This window comes from Setaria italica, chromosome VIII (genome assembly GCF_000263155.2).
Source record: "Setaria italica strain Yugu1 chromosome VIII, Setaria_italica_v2.0, whole genome shotgun sequence".
In the NCBI taxonomy this organism is placed as follows: domain Eukaryota; kingdom Viridiplantae; phylum Streptophyta; class Magnoliopsida; order Poales; family Poaceae; genus Setaria; species Setaria italica.
This window is the reverse complement of record NC_028457.1, coordinates 3,462,854-3,484,044: the sequence shown is the minus strand read 5'-3', so window position 1 is coordinate 3,484,044 and position 21,191 is coordinate 3,462,854. Positions and strand designations below refer to the sequence as shown.

General features: G+C 45.8%; 2 protein-coding genes and 1 long non-coding RNA gene across 3 annotated transcripts; 1 reads left to right on the top strand and 2 right to left on the bottom strand.

The window, feature by feature from the left end:
* The first annotated feature begins 321 nt into the window (after nucleotides 1-321).
* On the top strand, nucleotides 322-3,705 carry LOC101782374 (subtilisin-like protease SBT3.9). The gene is made up of 10 exons (XM_004978709.3): nucleotides 322-508; nucleotides 618-709; nucleotides 816-913; nucleotides 994-1,155; nucleotides 1,265-1,875; nucleotides 1,979-2,046; nucleotides 2,148-2,423; nucleotides 2,536-2,653; nucleotides 2,748-2,922; nucleotides 3,023-3,705. Exons 1-10 carry the CDS (start codon nucleotides 425-427, stop codon nucleotides 3,568-3,570), a joined length of 2,232 nt encoding a protein of 743 aa, XP_004978766.1. The 5' UTR covers nucleotides 322-424; the 3' UTR covers nucleotides 3,571-3,705.
* Nucleotides 3,706-3,857: 152 nt separating this feature from the next.
* Nucleotides 3,858-7,536, bottom strand: LOC111258241. Its single transcript, XR_002678852.1, has 3 exons — nucleotides 6,895-7,536; nucleotides 6,009-6,098; nucleotides 3,858-5,642 (listed from the first exon to the last, which is right to left on the bottom strand). It is a non-coding gene; the product is annotated as an uncharacterized LOC111258241 (long non-coding RNA).
* Nucleotides 7,537-17,867: 10,331 nt separating this feature from the next.
* Nucleotides 17,868-19,930, bottom strand: LOC101781971. Its single transcript, XM_004978708.2, has one exon. The coding sequence runs from the start codon at nucleotides 19,545-19,547 to the stop codon at nucleotides 18,234-18,236; it is 1,314 nt and encodes a 437-aa protein (XP_004978765.1). The 5' UTR covers nucleotides 19,548-19,930; the 3' UTR covers nucleotides 17,868-18,233.
* Between the last annotated feature and the right edge of the window lie 1,261 nt (nucleotides 19,931-21,191).

Genomic DNA, 21,191 nt, shown 5'->3' with positions numbered 1-21,191 from the left:
GACTAGCTAATTAAAGTATTACCCAAGAGTCTCCTAACCTTTGTTTTTTAATTAAGCTCTAAGGAACAGCAGTATTCTCCAGGATCAGGTCAATTGTTTAATTTTGTTACGACGCGTACACTTCACACGGGTCAAAGTATTCGACAAGGTCATTGTTGTTGAAATTTTTTATAGGGTAGTTGTGGAAGTTGTCGTTTAATAAGCAATGGACCTAGTAATCAAAGAATGACACTTTCATAATCAACGCGGACTCGACCTAGTCTTACAACACGTGTGTAAGCATGAGCCATGAGAAGAAGTAAGCATGTCCGATCCGTTGGTTGCACCTCGTGGTCGATGTCCATGGCTCCTACATATATGTACATCAAAATGAGCTCAAGGCCAGCAAACCACAAACAACATAAAATTATCCTTGAAATCAATCATGGATTTGCGATCAGCTGCCTGCTCCTCTTTGCTCCTGGTGCTAGTACTTGTGCTTCCCCTTTCAGCTAATGCATCGAGTAAAGTAAGAATGCTTCCTCTTTTTTTTAAGAAACTGAAACTGAATTTTTGCTGAATCACTTGTTATTTTATCTCTTCAATCATGAAATCTTTATTCTGCATAAAAATTGCAGCTGTATATTGTTTACATGGGAGAGAAGAAACACGACGATCCATCTGTGGTCACCGCATCGCACCACGATGTACTCGCATCTGTTCTTGGAAGGTAGGACTAATAGTTCATCTTGAAGCTCCAATGTCTGGTCATCACACAGCAGGAGTGGTTACTCACGTTTTGCTACTTTTGCTCATGTTAATTGCGGACGCAACAGCAAGGATGAAGCCATGAAATCCATAGTTTACAGTTACAAGCATGGATTTTCCGGGTTTGCGGCGATGCTCACGAAGTCCCAAGCCGAGACAATTAAGAGTAAAAACCATATTATCACATTGTTGCAAGAACGAAATTGTTGTATGTTTACATGCATTAATTAAGAACCCTTGATGCAGATCTACCTGGGGTCGTTAGTGTTAAGCCTAACACTCGTTACCAAACCGCAACAACTCGGAGCTGGGACTTTCTTGGCCTTGACTACTACCAATCGTCGGCACCAGACCTCCTCCGGAAAGCAAAGTACGGGGAAGATATCATCGTTGGGGTAGTCGACACAGGTTGAGTTTCGTGCTTAATTACTTAGTCAGCAGTATCAACCTTCTGGAGTGTGCACGCGCTTGAGTGTAATTTGTTCATAGACCATGAATTTCTGCATATTTGTTACAGGCATATGGCCTGAATCACGAAGCTTTGACGATAGCGGATATGGCCCTGTGCCGGCGAGGTGGAGAGGCGTATGTCAGAAAGGTGCCGAGTTCAACGCCACGAGCTGCAACAGGAAGATCATCGGCGCGCGCTGGTACACCGGCGGATTGGATGCCGAGAAGCTCAAGGGCGAATACTTGTCTGCCAGGGACATGAACGGGCACGGCACGCATGTGGCCTCCACCATCGCCGGTAGCCTAGTGAGGAACGTGAGCCACGGCGGCCTCGCCGCCGGCGTAGCGCGTGGCGGGGCGCCTCGCACGCGGTTGGCCGTCTACAAGGCTTGCTGGCTGACGGGGGGCTGCGACGGAGTCGCGCTCCTCGCTGCCATCGACGACGCCATAAACGACGGCGTGGATGTGCTGTCCCTGTCGGTGGCTGGGCCAGACGATATCCCCGGGACGCTGCACGCCGTGGCGAGAGGGATCCCGGTCGTGTTCGCCGCCGGTAACAAAGGCCCCGCAGCGCAGACGATGCAGAACGCCGTGCCGTGGGTCTTGACAGTGGCAGCCACCACCATCGATCGGTCCTTCCCGACCGTGGTGTCGCTCGGGAACAACGAGAAGCTAGTGGTAAGTAATACTGTACTAGTTTATAATCTTTGAATTATTATTGGATCATGAAATAAAACTAATGATGTTCTTGTTTAATTAACTCATGTGACTATATTCGCAGGGGCAATCACTCAACTACAATGCATCCGTGAATAGCGACGACTTCCACGAGATTATTTCTATGGGCAGGTAACGAAAAATGGTACTGCATTCAGTGCTAGTCAATTTTGTGGGGGTGTTCTTTGCTGAAACTTGACTCCGAACAAAACATGACCGCCGTTCCCGCGCAGTTGCGATGAACGGGAGCTGTCGTCCACCAACGTCACAGGCGTGGTCGTGCTGTGCTCCGCGCCGTTGGAGGCGTCCTCCAAGCCGCCGCCGCAAGGATTCGTCAGCGCCGTGACCCGCGTCGGCAAGGCAGGGGCCAAGGGCCTGATCTTCGCGCAACACAACAGCAACCTCCTCGAGTACACCGACATCGCCTGCAGACAGTACTCCATGCCCTGCGTGCTTGTGGACTTCGAGATCGCACACAGGATCGAGTCCTACTACGCCAACAGCGTGGAGTAAGTGATATTAAACGCCATGGACGAGTTGAGAGTTGAGACTCGAGAGTCACACGTCCGTTCGTGTTTCGCCGATGGCCTGCCGCTAATGCTTGAGCTTTGTGGCGTCCAGGATACCGGTGGTGAAGATCTCGCGGACCTTCAGCGTTGTCGGCAATGGGGTTCTGTCTCCTAGGGTCGCCGCGTTCTCGGCGAGAGGCCCTAGCGCCGAGTTCCCTGCCATAATTAAGGTGATCGACAAGCACTTGCCATGCGTAAACATCATATCATCCATGTGATTGCCGTATTCTGAATGTGTAAAGTTGTCCCGTTCCGTTCGAACAGCCTGACATAGCTGCACCGGGAGTCGGCATCTTAGCTGCAGCTGTGGGCGGTTCATACAAGCTCTTGTCAGGGACGTCCATGGCGTGCCCGCACGTCGCGGCTGTCGTCGCGCTGCTCAAGTCGATTCACCCTCACTGGTCGCCTGCCATGATCAAGTCCGCCATCATCACCACAGGCACGTGCTGCTGCGTAGTAAATACTTCAATTTATTATCATGAATCCATAAAACTGATCGTGTTTCTTCATTTCACGTACTGTTGGTCAATGGCATGCAGCGTCGGTGGCTGATCGTTTCGGCATGCCAATCCAAGCGGAAGGGGTCCCAAGGAAATTGGCTGACCCTTTCGATTTTGGAGGGGGGCACATCGACCCCGACAGGGCCATGGATCCCGGCCTGGTCTATGACATAGACGCCGGCGAATACACCAAGTTCTTCAACTGTACTCTTGGGCCGAAGGATGATTGTGTCACCTACATGGGGCAGCTGTACCAGCTTAACCTCCCATCCATCGCCGTGCCGGACCTTAAAGAGACTGTAACGGTGAGGCGCACAGTCACCAACGTTGGCCCAGCTGAGGCAACATATCAGGCTGTGGTTGAAGCTCCACCAGGGGTGGATGTGTCGGTGGAGCCTTCGGTGATAAAGTTTAGTGAGGGTGGTAGCAAGGAAGCAACTTTTAGGGTGACATTCACAGCGAGGCAGAGGGTGCAGGGTGGCTACACCTTTGGGAGTTTGACATGGTTGGATGGTAATACCCACTCGGTGAGAATCCCGATTGCAGTCCGCACTGTGATCCAAGACTTCATTGCCGACACATCATAGAATTATCTATGGTCAGTGTCGATCATCCTGCTGCATCAGTTTAGTGTGTATAGTACCATCATGAGTGTAAGCTCCCCTCCAAATAATTTGTTGGGCCCGTCTATGCATCAAACGATTCATTTAACAATCTGTCAATAACTTTTTTTTGGAGTGTAGATACTAGATCCAACTGTTGGGGTGAGTGGCAGCTATTCTTTTTTTTTTCCCTACTCATCAGAATTTGATTGAGACCCGTTAAGCTTGTCTGCTAATAAAAAATGATTGAGATTTACTTTTCTTCTCAATCACTTTCCAAAAACGGACCCGGTAGACCCGTTAAGAAAAAAAGAGGACCAAGTGGACCCGGGGGTTTGTTTTAGGCTTCATTTTTCAACTTTGGGCTCTTTTTTGGTCTGTTTCTGAACAAAATTTTTTGAACGGGCCTTTGAGGAAAATGATCCAGAAAAAAAGTCAAAAGATGACAGACAGCCGGAAGCTGGAGTTTTATAGCCCGCCAAAACAGAAGGTCGTGTCGGTGCACCACTGCCTATTTAAAGAGTTCTGGTTAGAGAAACTCCAAAAGCTCCTTAAAATTATTCCAAAATCTTATTTTTCCTCGATCGCTACCAACGGCTCCTTCCCACATGCTATCCACCCCTCGTCCTCCGTGCCCCTCCTCCTCCTGCTCCCCCCCTCCCTCTCTCCCTCGCTCGGTAGCGACAAGCACGGCGTCGAGCGAATGGCGATTGGCGATGAGCATAGCGGCGGTGTGGGTGCAGCGGAGGCGGGTGAGGATCTAGAGCAGCAGTCGTCGTGCAGGGCGCTGATGCGGTTGGCAATGTCCGGGTCATGGCGGGGCTGGGCGGATCGACGAGCACATGTCCGGGTCATGGCGGGGCCGGGCGGATCGACGAGCACAGGCCATAGCAGCAGCCCAAGAACCAGGGCGCAAGCAGCGCCACCAAGACCACGACGGCCGTGGCGTCCGCGGCCTCTCCGTCAATGGTGTACACAAATCAACCTTGGCGAGCTCAACAATGCAGGCAAAATCAGGTGTTGTGGATGGGAGCTCCATTGCTCTTCGCGAACGTGGCACAATGGTGGGAGCAGCCAGCGTGTATCGAAGTCGATCTAGAATTGATGTCCTCCAGACAAAAATGAACTCGAATCGATGTCCTCCGGTCGAGATCCAGTGAATCACTACTCAAATCGGCATAAACTCCTCTAAATCGAGCCTAGCTGGGAGCATAGCTGTAGCATGTGTTCACAAGCTATGATAGCAAGAAAGGAATCAGGAGGGGATTGGATTGGAGCCATGCGGCAAGAAAGGAAGAAAGGAAAAAGGTGAGGAATATGTTGCAGCAAAATAAAAGATTGGATTGGGGGCAAGTTATTAGCAATCTGTTGTGGGTTGATATGTTTTTTGGAAAAAAAATTTTGGAAGAGCCCTCAATACATAGTTTTGGGGAAAAACTTTTTGGGAAACTTTTGAAAATAATAAGATTCTTAAAGATGGGATGGAGAAACCTGAAAACCTTATCTTCTTCCAGATTATGAATAAGTTGTGCAAATTTGTATAGTTGGACTATAATTTTCAATAAAGTACAAACAGATGAAACTTTGCAAGCTATATATAGGGGGGCAAGGAGTTATTATTTCTTATCTGTTGTTTTCAATGTGATAACTCAAATAGAATATGCAACAATTCATGAAACAAAGCATGCAACAGAGCAACTTCAACTCTCTAGTATAAAAAAACTGTTATTAATCTTTGTGTGGATCAACAAAAAAGAACAGGGAGATAAAGGAAAAAATAGAGGAACATGCACAGAGTTGCCGAAAAAGAGATATACAAGTTGAAAACAAGAAAGCTGCACCCAAAATAAATCCTGGAATTATGTGTCTAAGTAACTTCAAATAAGAGAACAAAACTTACTTTAAAAAATAAGTGATATGCTAGCTAGATCATTATAAAAAAATGGCAAAAATAAATGTGGCTGACTCTGGCATACCTGTGGATATGAACTTGTTACTTGATGATGGGTGGACACTGTCAGAATACACCAATGCGAGTGTTGCTGTCTTAGATGCACCTCACAAAATGTGAAAAAAATTAAAAAGGTTAAGGTAACTTCATAAGAACAAGTTCTTAAGTAAGCATTAAGAAAAACAAGAGTAGGTGCTAAAATTTGCATGCATCGAAGGGGCCACCATCCCCAGTGGCTATGCGAAAAAAATGAGAAAAAAAATCTCACTCCACATACCAACTCCATTGGATTTTTATGACCCCAATTGAAGACCTATCCAAACTCAGCACCTGCTGGGGGGTGGGTGGGGGTGTGTGTGGGGGTGATGGGGGGGGGGCTGTCTGGAATTTTTTTTTGGTTTTGTAAATTTAAATGAACCTTAAAAGTAGAAAAAAGTTCAAATACGGGTAAGGTGATGTCATTGTGATGTACCTGTTGAATATATGAGAAGCACTTGATGTCGCAAAAAAGGCTCAAACAAACTTTGACCTGACACTATGCACCGGGCCTGACTTAGACGATCTTAAAAAATTGCCAACAATGAGGAATTTTGAGAATTTATAGAATGACAAAGCCACACAGTGTAGTGTGGGACAACCAACGCAAAAGTACTATTAGCTATTGATTTTTTCACATACTAGTACTAAAAAGTTAGGTACTAGTTTCTCAACAACACCAAAAGGACACGTTTAATTTAATAAAATTTTTAGACTACTCAAGGTTCATACACACGTTGCTTGGGAACAGCTACTCTGATGTTAAAATAAAAACATGCGTACATTCGAAAACTTTCATAGCTATAACTCATTCAAAAAATGGTACTCCACACTAAGGATACTATAGAGCAAACTATGATGAGAAGATTGAGTAGCAATACTGATACAGCACATCCGAATGAGTTCATATTGAAGTAAGAAATTATTGACGTCAGAGTTCCAGAAAAATGGTGTCAAATAGCTTAAGACTTCTGTGACAGATCAAATGCACGAAGAATGCAAGTTTTTGTTGGCCATTAGGCTAAAGCAAGTAGACCTCTATAGAATGGACACAAAAGGTAATCAGCCACACATGCGTAAAAAGATATAAACTAATAAAGGTTGAAAGCAATGATTAGGTAATGGATGAGCTATCTCAATTTTCCTGCATGATAAAGTGCCAGCTAGAGATACAAATATTACACGGATTGTCCTGGCTCACTGTAAGTGCAATTTTTAGACTCGGTTACACATACAACATATAGCACAACTTTCACATGACAAGTACAAAACATTGCCGTAGGCCTTGAGGAGAGAAAAAACATGACAGTTCCTTTTTTTACCTCATAAATTACCTTCTTGCTCAATGTTGTCTTTCTGTGCAAAAGCAGACCCTCCTGTATGAAAAAACATGGATTTCCAAAATAAAGACGAGTATAAGAAAGAAACCCACACTTATAGTAAATTTTCTATCTATTTTTTTCAAATACAGTGGCATGCTTTTGTATAAAATAATATTTGATGAACACCATAACTTAAAGCTAACTTGCACAGAAAAAGTGAATATTGTCAGTTTAGTTTTTTGTCATGCATGGCTGAACATTATTATAAAAAGTCAGCTAAGCCATGCCGAGGGTGACTAATAAGAATGATCAAATAACCAATGAAACTGCTAACCCATCGAATCTAGAAAGGTCAAGAACTAAGTGTTGTTACACAAATATTATAGACCATTATGTGATCAAAAAAAGATACCGATAGTACTTTTAGTGTATCAAGCGATAGGATGATACACACTACATAATATGAAGATGTAGAGCACATGCCTCCAACAGACAGCTTAAATACTACTGATACTAAAGTAATTAATCTCTATCAAAAGTGAAGCAATAGGAAATAATAAAAAAATGTTAATGCTAGCTGTAATTTAGCACAGGATGGAGTAGAGGAAACCGGTTGATGTTAATAACATGGTCTGACTCTGATAGCTGAAATCAAAAGCAAACTATAGAGAGCAACAAATTTGGAAGATCACCAACCTTTGTTGCCTTTCTTATAAGCATGGATGGGTATATCTCACCAAGGGAAGAGATAGACTGGTGATTGGTATAGGCAGCTGCAATTTCTGGCAACCTCCTTCTAATGAGGAAAATAAAAATAAAAGCTGTGATGGTGATGCGTAATCCCCATCAAGTGTGATGGTGATGTAATAGAGACTGTTAACAGCACCTTGCAATGTACAACCTCTTCTTTCCCTACCACATATTTGGGCCTACCTATCTCTGACAGGAAATGAGTGTGATGGTGATGTAATAGAGACCGTTAACAGCACCTTGCAATGTACAACCTCTTCTTTCCCTCCCACATATTTGGGCCTACCTATCTCTGACAGGAAATTGAGATGGTGTGACTTAATGACTTGGATCGAGAAAATAGCTGACAAGCTCCCAGGGTGGAAAGCTTCTCTCATGAATCTATCTGGTCGAGCGGTGCTAGTTCGGTTCGTCCCCACTGCAATTCCTGTTTATTTGCTGATCGCCATCAAGGTCCCTAAATGGTTCATTAAGGCCATAGATAAATTAGAAGGGGTTTTTTGTGGAAGGGAAGAAAGGATGTGAATGGAGAATGTTGCTTGGTGGCTTGGGAGAAGGTCATGAGACCCATGGATCTGGAAGGTTTGGGCATTCATAATCTTGAATCCATGAGTTGGGCTTTACAAATGCGATGGCTATGGATTGAGAAGACCAAACCTAATCAACCATGGGTTGGTCTTGAAATACCAGTTCATTCCAATAGTCGGGCCATGTTTGCCATTTCAATTGCAACTTCTATTGGTAATGGTCACGCCGCCGCTATCCAAATTGACACCGTCGCAGCCCGCAGGTAATTCATAATCATAAAGCATCCAGTGATATTCTCTTATCTAATTAACAGTCACTAGTGATTCTAAATTTCCCTTTCTAATTTCAGACAATATGAAGAAGGGAAAGACCATCAATAGCTTTTTTAAGCCGATTGGTTCAAGTGCTAATTGTATTGAAGCCATTGCAAGCTGAGGCGGTCAGAGTAACGTGGAAGTGGAACTATGGAAGCTCCTAATCTGGAAGGGGAAACTCATAATGATCATGTACAAAATCCTAATAATCAGAGTAATGTTGCTGCTACTTTGTTGAGCATCCACCAGTTGTAGCTACCAGATTTGAGAGAGACCCTGGTAAACGTGTTCAAATATTGGAACTGCCAGCTGATCAACAAGATGAACCTTGGAGATTTTATATTTCAGAGGGTTCGTATCAACCTATGTTAGCAGAGTACCCACTTAGTGAATCATCGTCGTTGATTTCAGAGTAACTGGTTCAAGCAATTTACTTGGCTAGAATATTCACCTCATACAAATAGTGCTTACTGTCTGCCATATTTTTTTATTTTCCAAGAAGCCAATTGGGAAAGTTGGATCAGATACATTCATAGTAAAGGGGTTTCAGAACTGGAAGAAAGTTAATTGCGGAAATGAATGTTCTTTTCTAAACACACGGGAGATGCCGGCTCAGCCCACAATTATTCAGTTCGGTGTTTTAATAATCTTTAAAACACAATGGTTCAAATTGAAAATGTGATTGTTAAGAAAAAGAGATAATGGTTGCAAAAGGAAGACGAAGGCTTGCAACTACGATTGATTGCATTAGGTAATAAGATCAATTTCTCATGTCTTTCTGTAGTATTTAAATTTAACTTGCTTTCTTTATGTACTTATATGTGGTTGACATTCCAAGGTTGTCCCTTTAGAGGCCATGATGAATCACCAAGTTCCTTAAACAGGGGTAATTTTCTTGAAATGCTCAAGCTTTTAGCTTCCTATAATAAGGAGGTTAATGAGGTTGTGTTGGAAAATGCTCCCAAAAATGCAAAATACACTTCACCTGATGTCCAAAAGGAAATTCTAAGCATACTTGCTCGAAAAGTGCAGAAATCAATTAGAGAAGAAATTGGCAATAGCAAATTTTGCATAATGGTTGATGAAGCTCGAGATGAGTCCAAAAAAGAGCAAATGGTGATAGTCCTCCGACTTGTCAACAAGGAAGGCCTTATAAAGGAGCGTTTCCTTGATCTGATCCATGTTAGTGATACTACAGCTTTGACACTTAAAGAGTCAATTTGTGCTATCCTCTCAGCTAATGGCCTAAGCAGGGGCGGATCTGGGCCCCGGGCTGCCCGGGCTGCAGCCCGGGGCGAGGCCCAAGAGCAGTGGAAAAGTTCTTCATAAAAATAGTATAAAAAGGCTTTTTGGCCCATTAGCCCACCTCAAAGAGAAGTTAGCCCAGGCTCCCAGGCGGCCCAGCAACTCCCGTTGCCTAGCACTGCCTCTGCTCGAGCCTCCCGTGACCCGTCACCACTCACCCGTCCGGCCAGCCCCTGTGCGCGTGCGCGGTGCGCCCTCCCCCGGCTTGCCACCCCAGCTCGCCATCGGCCGCGCCCCGAGCCCCCGCGGCCCCGGCGCCCCCGCCGGCAGCCAGACGGCGGCAGGGAGCCAGCGCCCGCCTCGCCGGCCGCCCGCGCGCCGCCACCTGCGGCCCCACGCAGCCGTGCCCCCTCCCCGACCCCCTCCCCCGGGCCCCCGCTGGCGGCGCGCGGCGCGCCCACGCCCGGCGCCCCCAAGCCACGCCGGCGGCCGGCCCCTGTTGAAATTGCTCCGGGCCTCCGATATACAATTTTTTTTTGAAATTGCTCCATAACTACTAGTCTATTTATGCTATTTCTATGCAAAGTAATGATAATGAATATTTCATTTCATTGATTTGAGCAGGAAGTATTTGAGTCTTAGTTTGCAATTGCAACATTTCATAATCATAACTTAGAATGGAGAAATACTATGCTAAAAAGAGTAGTGCCGAAAGTGTAGAGAGCTGGGTTGAGCAAAAAAGACCACGGATTGAACTTGATATGAGAGATATAGTTGCTGATCTAGGAGAAAAGAAGCCAATTGATGATTTTTATCATGACATTAGGGATGAGGCAAGGAGAGCATATCTACAAATAGGTCCATATAGGCCAGCTGGTCATAAGTTTCCAAAAACAAAAAAAGATGGTAAAGGCCAATCAAGAGGATTTGTTGGATCATGATTTGATCAATTTGATTGGTTAGAGTACAGTGTAGCCAAGGATGCAGCTTATTGCTTTTATTGTTATCTCTTTAAGCCACAGCAAGCTGGGTTTCATAGTAATGATACATTCACCAAAGTTGGGTTTAGAAATTGGAAGAATGCAAAGAATTGTTTCAAGGAGCATGCTCAATCAATTGATGGCTTTCATAATAATGCAAGAAAGCGTGCACTTGATTTCAAAAATCAGAGGCAAAGTGTTGAACATGTGTGGACTGTTACAAGTGCAGCAGAAGAGGAGGCATATAAAGCTCGTTTAAGTATCATGTTAGGCATTGCTAGATTTCTCCTTTTGCAAGATCTAGCCTTTCGTGGACATGATGAGTCTAAAACATCAAGAAATAAAGGGAACTTTATGGAGATGCTTGAATGGTACAGAAAGAAGGATGCTAAGGCTGCACTTGTGACTGGTGACAATGCTCCAGGGAATAATCAAATGAGTAGTCCAATGGTTCAGAAAGATTTGGCTAGAGCTTATGCAGATGAGGCAAGTGAGTTAATTAAAAGTGAAATAGGAGATCGTTGTTTTGCGGTGCTTGTGATGAGGCTCGTGATGCATCTATTAAGGAACAAATGGCTGTGGTTGTGAGGTATATACCTCCTGTCCATTTGGTTATTTCGTTGGTTTTGTTTTGTTGCTTTCAAGTAACACTATTTTCTCTTTTCTCTTGTAGGTTTGTCAATGATAAAGGAAGTGTGATTGAGAGGTTTCTTGGCATTGAACATGTTTCTGACACCACAACAACTTCACTAAAAGAAGCATTGGATATTATGCTTAGAAGATATGGTCTATCTATTTCCAGGATTAGAGGGCAAGGATATGATGGAGCTTCAAATATGAGAGGACAATTTCATGGGTTACAAAGACTGGTATTGAACGAAAACCTATATGCCTTTTACATCCACTGTTTTGCTCATCAATTGCAACTTGTGGTAGTTTCTGTAGCCAAGTGTTGTGGCTCAACTTTTGATTTCTTCAATTATGTCACTTCAATCATCAATATTGTTAGTGCTTCTTGCAAGAGGAAAGATCAACTCCTTCAAAGTCATCATGATAAGCTTGTTGAGCAGTTAGATAGTAGTGCTATTTTTTCTGGGAGAGGGAAAAACCAAGAAACTACTCTTGCTAGGCCTGATGATACACGGTGGGGTACACATCACAAAACATTGGCACGTCTTATGATCATGTGGTCCTCTGTACTGGAGGTGTTGGAGAATATTAGTGAAGATGGAACTGATGGGGAAAAGAAAAAACTACAGCCTCTGGATTGATTCAAAGAATGGAGTCATTTGAATTTGTGTTCATATTACATTTTATGATTAGAGTACTGGGGATGACTCAAGACTTGTCACAATGTTTGCAAAAGAAAAATCAAAACATTGTTCGTGCAATAGGATTAATTGGCTCTGTGATGAGAAATATGAATGAAATGAGGGAAAATGGTTGGGATGCTCTTTTTGAAGAGGTAAAGGAGTTATGCCTCCTCAACAACATAGAAATTCCTAATATGGAAGATATGATACCAGTTAGAGGTCGTTCGAGATGTCGTGGTGCTAAATTAGTGAGTTACTACCATCATTTTCATTATAGAATTTTCAATGTTGTGATTGATCAAGTTTATTGTGAGTTAAACAATCGATTTCCAGAAAGATCAACTCAACTCTTGAGATGTGTTGCTTGTCTTGATCCGAGGGATTCTTTTGCCAACTTTGAAGTACAGAAGTTAGTTGAGCTTGCTAAGATTTATAAAGATGACTTCTGTGATTATGACTGCATAAAGCTTGCGGGTGACCTTCCTATATTCATTGATGAAGTCAGACATGATGATAATTTTGATACTTGTATTGATCTTGGTAACCTTGCTGAGAAGATGGTTCAGACTGGAAGAGATACAGCTTTTCCTTTGGCGTATCGTCTCATTGAACTTGCATTGATTTTGCCGGTGGCAACAGCAACAGTTGAAAGAGCCTTCTCTGCTATGAATATTATCAAGACTGAACGAAGAAATAAAATGAATGATGATTGGCTGAATAGTAGCATGATGTGCTATATTGAGCGATATTTGTTTGCGTCGATTGAAGATGAAAAAATTCTAAAGCGCTTTCAAGGTTTAAGAAATCGTAAGATGAATTTGCCAAATGAGGGCTCAAGGTGCGTGTTGTTTACTTGTATTAGTCTATTTCAATACATAGATGTTGAAACTTTTTATGTAGAATTGAGGACGTCGGAACAAGTGGAAGTGGTGTTAATTCATGAAGACATGTATGGTTCTTTTTTGTCATGGAAGACTCTTAATTTGGTACTTTTCTACCTTCAATGTTCTATGTATTGTTTGAGTCTATTGGTTCAACACTGGAATCTAGAGAATTATATAATTATTTGTGCTCTTTGAAAAATATGTTATATCTAGTAGTACATGGCTAGTAAGATTTTAAGTCTTATATTAGTTAGCCCGGGGCGAAGCCCGTTTCTAGATCCGCCATTGGGCCTAAGCACACAAGATATAAGAGATCAAGGTTACGATGGGGCCAGTAACATGAGAGGGGAGTGGAACGGATTGAAAGCTCTAATTCTCAATGAGTGCCCATGTGAATATTATATTCATTGTATGGCTCATCAGCTTCAGTTGGCCCTTGTAGCAGCATCAAGGGAGGTACATGAGGTACACAATTTTTTCCAGCATGCAAATTTCATCATAAATGTTGTTAGTGCTTCTCCTAAGGGCAATGATGAGTTGCTAGCAAATCAAGTAGAGAAAATTGCCCGTGAAATTGAATTGGGAGAGCTTGACACAGGGCGAGGAGCAAATCAGATTTCCTCCCTACAAAGGTCAGGGGACGCTAGATGGAGTTCCCACTATGGGTCTATTCTGAGCTTAAAGAAGATATTTGGTGCCATAGTTTCAGTCCTACGCAGCATTGCTAATGATCGTTCAGTTTCGAAGTATTCTCGGGGAGATGCTAGTGGTGCCTTACGAATTATTGTCACATTTGATTTTGTGTTTATTCTACTCCTAATGGAAAATATTATGAAGATCACTAATGTGTTGTGCCAAACACTCCAAAAGAAGAGCATTGATATCTTAAATGCGGTGGATTCTGTTTCTACCACAAAAGTGTTGCTTGGTGAGTTGCGAAATAATGGCTAGGAACCTCTTCTTGAGGAGGTCAAATTGTTTTGTGGAAAGCATGAGAATGATATTCCGGATTTGAGTAAAAAGTATGTTTTTCCTCCAAATTAATTGAGTATGAAAGCTACATCATATTTATTCTTTTGTAAAATTGTACTTGTTCATCAATCAATCCATATTTTCCCATTTGTAGGTATGTTGATGTGACTAAATCTTGAAACAAGAATGACAACACCACAGCCTTTCACCATTACAAAGTAGATGTGTTTAATGTTGCAATTGATCAACAACTAGCAGAGTTAGAAGATCAATTCAGTTCTCAAGCGACAGAGCTTTTGTCCCTTTGTGCTTCTTTGGATCCTAGGCTGGACACATTCAACATAGACAATATATGCACTCCGGTGGAAAAATATTATCCTGCTGATTTCTCAAGTCAAGAAAGAGCTCAAATGGAGTGTCAGCTGCCACATTTTCAAATTGATGTATGCAACCTTCCAGAACTAAAGGAATTATCAACACTTGATGATCTAACAAGTGGATTATTTAAAACAGGTAAATATTCATCTTATCCTATGGTGGACAACTTATTAAGATTAGTATTAACTCTTTCAGTATCAATTGCAACCACCGAAAGATGTTTTTCGGCTATGAAACTTGCGAGCGCGAGATGGATTTCTGCGAGATTATTTGGTAATTTATATTGAGAAGGAATTGGATGCATCAATCAGTACTAATGATATTACTACAGCGTACGATCTTGCTGCTAGTCGAAGAGCTAAATTTAAGTTGATAGATATGTAATTTTATTTTAGTTAAGACTTGTGAAACATGCTATTATTATATGTGACTAAAACCAGCTCACATGACTATCAGTTTTACTTTGCTTTGTCCACGTTGCCCCCCTTACCTCAAATCCTGGCACCGCACCTGAGCATGTGTATACCATAATCTGGGGTGCAGGACAGAAGATAATCAACGATGCATAGTGGGAATAGACTGAAAATTTATGCCCAAGGCATTGAGATTTGAGAAGCTGAAAGTGGAAATGTCAACTTGGCCTACACTGACAGACTCCTAGACCTGATGAAAACAGGGTGCATGCTCTAGTCATTTTTTTTTCTTTGTGTATGCAGGCCACATGTTGTACGAAATGAACTAGGAGGAACAGCGCTTAGCATTGGCATTGGCAAGGTCTGATCAGTGTTCTGAATACTTCCCACCAGCACATCAAGCATCGGCATTCAGATGTGCAGACTCTGGTTTTCGTTCTGAATCCTCCCTATAAGCATCCATTTTGTTTTTTACCAAATTAAATTATCATTCGGTTTCAGTTCTACCATCCTGGTGAACTGATTTTGTAAAGCTACATAAACTAGGTCCGATTGGACCGGTTAAACAATAAACTTCAGGGGATCTGATTCCAGAAAACATACTATTAAATAAACGAGCCAAGAAAAGCCGCACCTGGATATCGCAGGTTGGTGGGGGATCGGAGGTGGCCCCGTGTCCAGCCGGCGGCGGCGACCGTAGATGGAATGGAACCACTGCTGTGGGGACACGCCGCCGCGGAAGAAGATGAAGCGCAGGGGCGGCAGCCTGCCGACGCCGGCAGCTGCTCGTCGGCGCGTCGTACCCCGTCCGTGGCGGAGCCGCGGCGGCCATCTCCGTGATTCGACGTGTGGCCCGTGGGCCTTTGCTCTGCTTGTTTGCCCGCCAGCCCGTGTGTGTGTCATGGCGGAGGTTGGACCAAAATCGGACCCAACCAACCATCCAGCCTGAGTGCTGCCTATCCCATGGGCCATGGGCTTCGAAAAATCCGTCTACAGATTCCAAACAAGAGGGGCTGACAGAAGGGACCCACACATCTCCAAGCTCGGTGACGCGAGCATGACGCATCAGTGACGCCCCAGCAACGTGGGAACGGGACGAGCGGGTCGCCCGCACGCGCGCAGCAGCAGCGGCAGGTGAGCCTGCAGCCGACCGACCTCTCACCTCACCTGCATCACACGAGGCTTGTCCTCTTCTACCTCGGCACCAGCTGGAAAAGCGAGAGGTCAGCAATGGAGACCACTGCAGTCTGCAGAAACAACAAGAACAGGCAGCTCCGGCATCAGGCCAACGCAGCGCAAACCAAAGAAAAAGGCTTCGGAATGATAACAGGCCGTGACTCAGGCAGCCGCATGCCATCGCTTCCTCTGCTGATGATGTACAGACGCTGATGAAGAATGATGGTGATGCCCAGGCAAACCAAAAGGCCAGAGCCAGCTCTTCTTCCTGGGTTGCTGCTGCCTCTTGTGAACAGGGTCATGAGAAAGGAGGAACTCATACTCTCAGCAGGACATGTGGCTGGTGAACCGAAATCAAAGCCATGATAGTGCTTACTACTACCAAGAAAAGGAAAGGTTAGTGAGGTTACAGACTACAGAGGGCACATGACTGTGCTGATGATGAATCATGCGTCTAATGATGATGGAAGCTCACTCTGCTACCTTTTTTTTCAGAGGGGATGGTAAAAGTAAAAGGCCACAGCATTCACAGCACAATGAGAGATCTTTCGTCAGCTTGTGCTTCCTCTGCTCTGCACATTGTTATCATCTGTCAGAGATGCAGCTATATCTGCGGAAACATTCTTCAGTTCGTGAGAGGAGCTTTGCAGGTAGAAAGCTGAGGTGTAAAGAAGATCAACAAAATACATCATTCAGTAATGTACAGGCACCAAACCTGATTAATAAATACTGATTCGGTAGCGCCACATGGTTTTGGCCTGATCTTTGCTAGTCTGACAATTACAGGCACTACGTGGAAGAAAGAGACCATCAACGGCAAGATCCTGACACAAACACTGTCATTTCATTCAGTACGGAAAATGATATGCTATGGTCTTGATTGTTAGTGCCTTCAAAATATCTTCCACTTTGTTGTTTCTTAAGAAAAAGTCGCAGGTTCTATTCTAAAAAATTGTAACACAAATTTATTTAATGTGAAAGCTATTTGTATTTAATCCTGTTGCTGTCCTTCAGATATTCTCTCTGCATCTCATACATACAGCCATATCACACGAGTCAATCGATTCATCATGCTCTTGAGCAATCCACTATCTGCCACTCATAGACATGTTGCGACATCGAGACGGAACTGAATTGAGCATTCAACGAATCCATGTAAATCGCTGAAAAACTGGATTCAGTCGCATTCCTGCAGCAACCATGGCGGCATTTCTTTGCAGTTTGTACACATGGTACCAAGAACAAACCCCAAAGTAAAAGTTCTGGAGCGCTGCTGACCAAAATAGCATGGCACTGAGACACGGAAGCTAAGAGCCGCAAGAAGTCTAGAAGATTAAATTGCAGAGAGTTTTTTTAGTAAATTTCTCCTTGTTAGCATTGTCAATGAACGCCACATATCCAAATTGACTCATCTGCTTCTGGAACACAAATTACTCGAGAATTAGAAACGATATGTTTTCTGCTGTAGAAATGGCATGACTTTGAAGTTGGATAAACAGTGACCCAAATACTATCATTTCATTAAGTACGCAAAACGATATGTTACCTCCTTGATCAGGACATTTAATTGTTCTTGCCTGCAAAATATCTTGCAACTTGTCTAGTCGTTTTCTATTTTTACTCGAGGAGGTTGCAGCTTCTATTCTGAGATATGCTATACCATTCAGATCAATTTATTTAATATGAAAGATATATCTCCTCTAGTTGATCCTATTCTTCAGATATTCTCTTTGCAACTCATAAATATAGTAATATCACACAAGTCAATCAACGAATAATGTGTGATTCACTATGTATCACTCATAAACATTTTGGTAGATTGAAACACAACCAAAATCATGCATTGCATTGCATTGCATGAGCTCATATGGGAGACTGAAATTCTGGCTTGTCACAAATCGATCACCACATTTCTGCGACAATTATTGTCACATTTCTCTGCACAATGGTATTGATAGAACAAAGCGCACATCACCAGAATGATCGATCAAAATAGGATATCAAGACAAGAACCAAGAAATCTACAAAGTTAAACTGCATTAGTTTTTTTTCATATATTTTTTCTCCTTGTTAGCGTTGTCAATGGAAGTCACAATCCCAAAGTGACTCACATATTTTTGCAACACAAGTTACTAGAGAACTAGCTGCGCACACGTGACACTAGCAAAAACGCGGCCATATACACCAAATGCAGCATCAAAACATGGGAATAAGGAATCATCTTTACTGAAAGATGACACCTTTCGTTTCCCCTTTCTGTAATCCTTTACAGAAGGATACACATTTTATACTTGCAACTAGCCGATCACAAAGAGTGGAGAAACCAAGAACAGGAAAGCTACCTATCACCACCACATTGCACGTTCAGAGGCAAGGTCTTGATGGCTCAATCGGCATTGAGCATCGGCGAATCGAGACCCTCCATTCGGCAGCGCACGATGCGGTGGAAGACCTCCCGAACCTGCCTCTCAAGCGGGTCCAGCCCATCCTTCATGGCAGCGCACACCGCGGCGAGCTCTGCTGCAGCCTCCCGCACCTCGGCCTCCCGCTCGCCGGTGAGGGGTGCAGGAGCAGCGTCGATTGCCTCGGCGAGCCTCTGCACGCTCTTCTCCAGCGCGTGAATTTCCCTGAGCAGGCCGCAGGAATTGCGCCGATCCTTGCGCTTGCCCTCCTCGGCAAGGCGTTCCTGGAGCGCGAGGAGCGGCGGCGCCCAGGGGAACGCCGCGCGCGGCGGCGCGGCGGGGAGGTGGCTCGCCTGGAGCGCGCCGCCGCGGTCCGGGCAGGGGACGGCGGCGACGAGCGCCCACGCGGCGAGGTGGAGCAGGGATCCCATGGCATAGGCCGGCGCGGCGACGCCCGAGGCCTCGCTCCCGCGCGGCGCCGCCAGGCCGGACCCGATGGCCTGCAGCTGCCGCGCCGCCGACCAGTTGCGCGACACGCTCCACGAGAGCGAGCGGAAGTGGGTGGAGGAGGAGGAGGACGACGAGGACGAGGAGGAGGAGGCGAGCGACGCGGCGCGAGACGGCGACGCCCGCGCGCGGCCGAAGGAGCGGTTGCGGTGGGAGGCGAGGAACGACGCGACCCCGCCGCCACCGCCCGCGGTGGCGGCGGCGTCGTCGACGAGGAGCGCGGAGAGGTCCGAGAGCGCCTTCCGCGCGCGGCGGAGCTGGCCCTCGTGGATCTCCCCCTCGGGCGGCGCGAGCAGCACGGATGCCGCGATGCCCGCCAGGCGCTCCCACCGGCGCGCCTGGTCCACCCCGTCGCGCGCCGCGTTGCAGACGTCGAGCGCCTTGACGGCGCGCTCCCCGAACTCCGCCACCAGCTTCTCCGCCGCCGCCGGCAGCGCCCCGCGGCGGCGCGCGTCGGCCACCAGCACCCGGAACTCATCCTGGCACAGCAGGAACGCCTCCAGCAGGCGCCGGATCCACGCGATGGACAGGAACTCCTCCTCCTCCTCCCCACCGCCGCCGCCGCCGCCGCCACTAGCCCTCAGGTCAGCGAGTTGCGCGGCAACGTGGCCGTGGAACTCATCGACCTCCGGGTCCACGCCGGGCATCGGCATCGCCGCGGCCGCCGCCGCCGCCGACGCGGAGGCCGGGGTGTCGCGGCGGAGGGAGAGGAGGGAACGGCCGAAGGAGGAGAACGGGGAGGAGTGGGAGTGGGACGGCGTGGATGAGCCCTGGAAGTCCGTGGCCGGCATGGTCTCGGCGGCGAGCGAATCAAAGCGCGGATCTTGGGACGAACGGAACGGAACGGGACGGGACGGGACGGGACGGCACGGCGGGGGGTGGGGGGGGGCTTGGCCTCAGCGGGTCCGCGAGGTCATGGCGGCTCAAGCAGACGTCTTTTTTTTCCTTTTCCGGGTGAGATTGCGTTGGAGATGTGGTGGTGGAGGAATGGCGATGGTGGAGGGGGGTGGCGCGTATATATGTGTGGGGGATTGCGCGATTAGGGAGCGTGATTAGTTTACTGATTTCTTGGGGTCGGGGAAGAAGGGGTCGGAAGCCTGAGCTAATCATGGCGGTCGGTTGGAGTAGTTTAGTGGTGGCGGAGATCGTCCTGCTGCCTTTTATTTTGTGGGCGCAAATATTCCTCTGGTTCCGGAATGTTTCCGGTTTTTGTTTAAGATTTTTCTCTTGCTGTTTTTGCTACGAGGTCCCTCGGATGGTGTTGTAATTCCTTCCAAGTCCTTCGTGATGAATTTGTCTTTGATGAAAGTGGCTTTCATTTTGCTTAGTGGTACCTATGTTATTACGCATATGGAGGAGTACTATACGTCTATACGAAGATTGAAAGTTGGACCGTACTGGTCTTTCTACCGTTATGTCAGTAGATATTGCTCCATTCATTTTTAAAAAAATAGATATTGCTCCATTTTAATACTATAATGGAGGCGTGCAAGCTAAAACTCAAAAGAAAAAAAAAACCAATGCCTCTTAGGCTGATACCGAACCCCATGGCAAATGCGGAATATCCAAGCTCGAACAAAGAGAAATACGGCAATAAACTAGGAGGAAAAACTCAAGATGAGAAGAGTAAGCATAAGGACCTACCTACCAAAAGCAATCTTAAGCCGTAACTGCAAACAATAATTTGTTATAATAATAAAGACAAAATACAAAAATGTCATTTTCTTCCTGCACCTCTTTTTCACCCGAAAGGAAAACCCGCGATAAATATGAAAAGTGGAGAGTGTCCATCAAAAGCAATCTTAAACTGTAACTGCAAACAATAATTTGTTATAATAATAAAGACAAAATACAAAAATGTCATTTTCTTCTTGCGCCTCCTTTTGCACCCGAAAGGAAAACCCGCGATAAATATGAAAAGTGGAGAGCATCCATCACTCTAGTACTCCTACTAGTCTACTCGCTTGGTTTGGTTTAGTTAAGCTTATTGTGAGCACTAGCTTATACTAGTTTAATGTGGTCTAATCTGGGCATGGATGGTGGAGAGAGACCAGTCCAAGCAAGCTAATCCTCTTCTTGACTGCATCTTCGGCTGCAGGCGAGGAGGGGAGGGGGATTAGTAAAAGAAACCGAGTCGTGTTGGTGTCTAAGGGAAGCAAAGCGAGGTCTCCGCACCGGTGCGCGCCGCGGGGGACGCGGGAGGGGCGAAGGGGTCCGCGGGGGACGCGGGAGGGGGCGAGAGGTTACGTGCTTGCCCCCGTGAGGGTCGCGGGGCGTCGGCGGCCGACCCGGGGTAGTTTCGGGAAACCGGCGCGGGCAGGTTGGGCGGGGGCGGGCGGGCCACGCGGACACGGATACTGGCCACTCGGGGTTGACCCCGTGGGGCCGGGCCTGGAGAGCAGGAGGCGACTGGGGGAGGCTAGCAGGGCTGGTGG

Excerpts from the sequence above, each read along its gene's own strand:
- LOC101782374 (XM_004978709.3), top strand. The coding sequence starts at position 425 with ATGGATTTGCGATCAGCTGCCTGCTCCTCTTTGCTCCTGGTGCTAGTA. Across the intron at positions 1,156-1,264 it reads CGTTGGGGTAGTCGACACAG|GCATATGGCCTGAATCACGA; the intron begins GTTGAGTTTCGT and ends TATTTGTTACAG. Across the intron at positions 1,876-1,978 it reads GGAACAACGAGAAGCTAGTG|GGGCAATCACTCAACTACAA; the intron begins GTAAGTAATACT and ends CTATATTCGCAG.
- LOC101781971 (XM_004978708.2), bottom strand. The coding sequence starts at position 19,547 with ATGCCGGCCACGGACTTCCAGGGCTCATCCACGCCGTCCCACTCCCAC.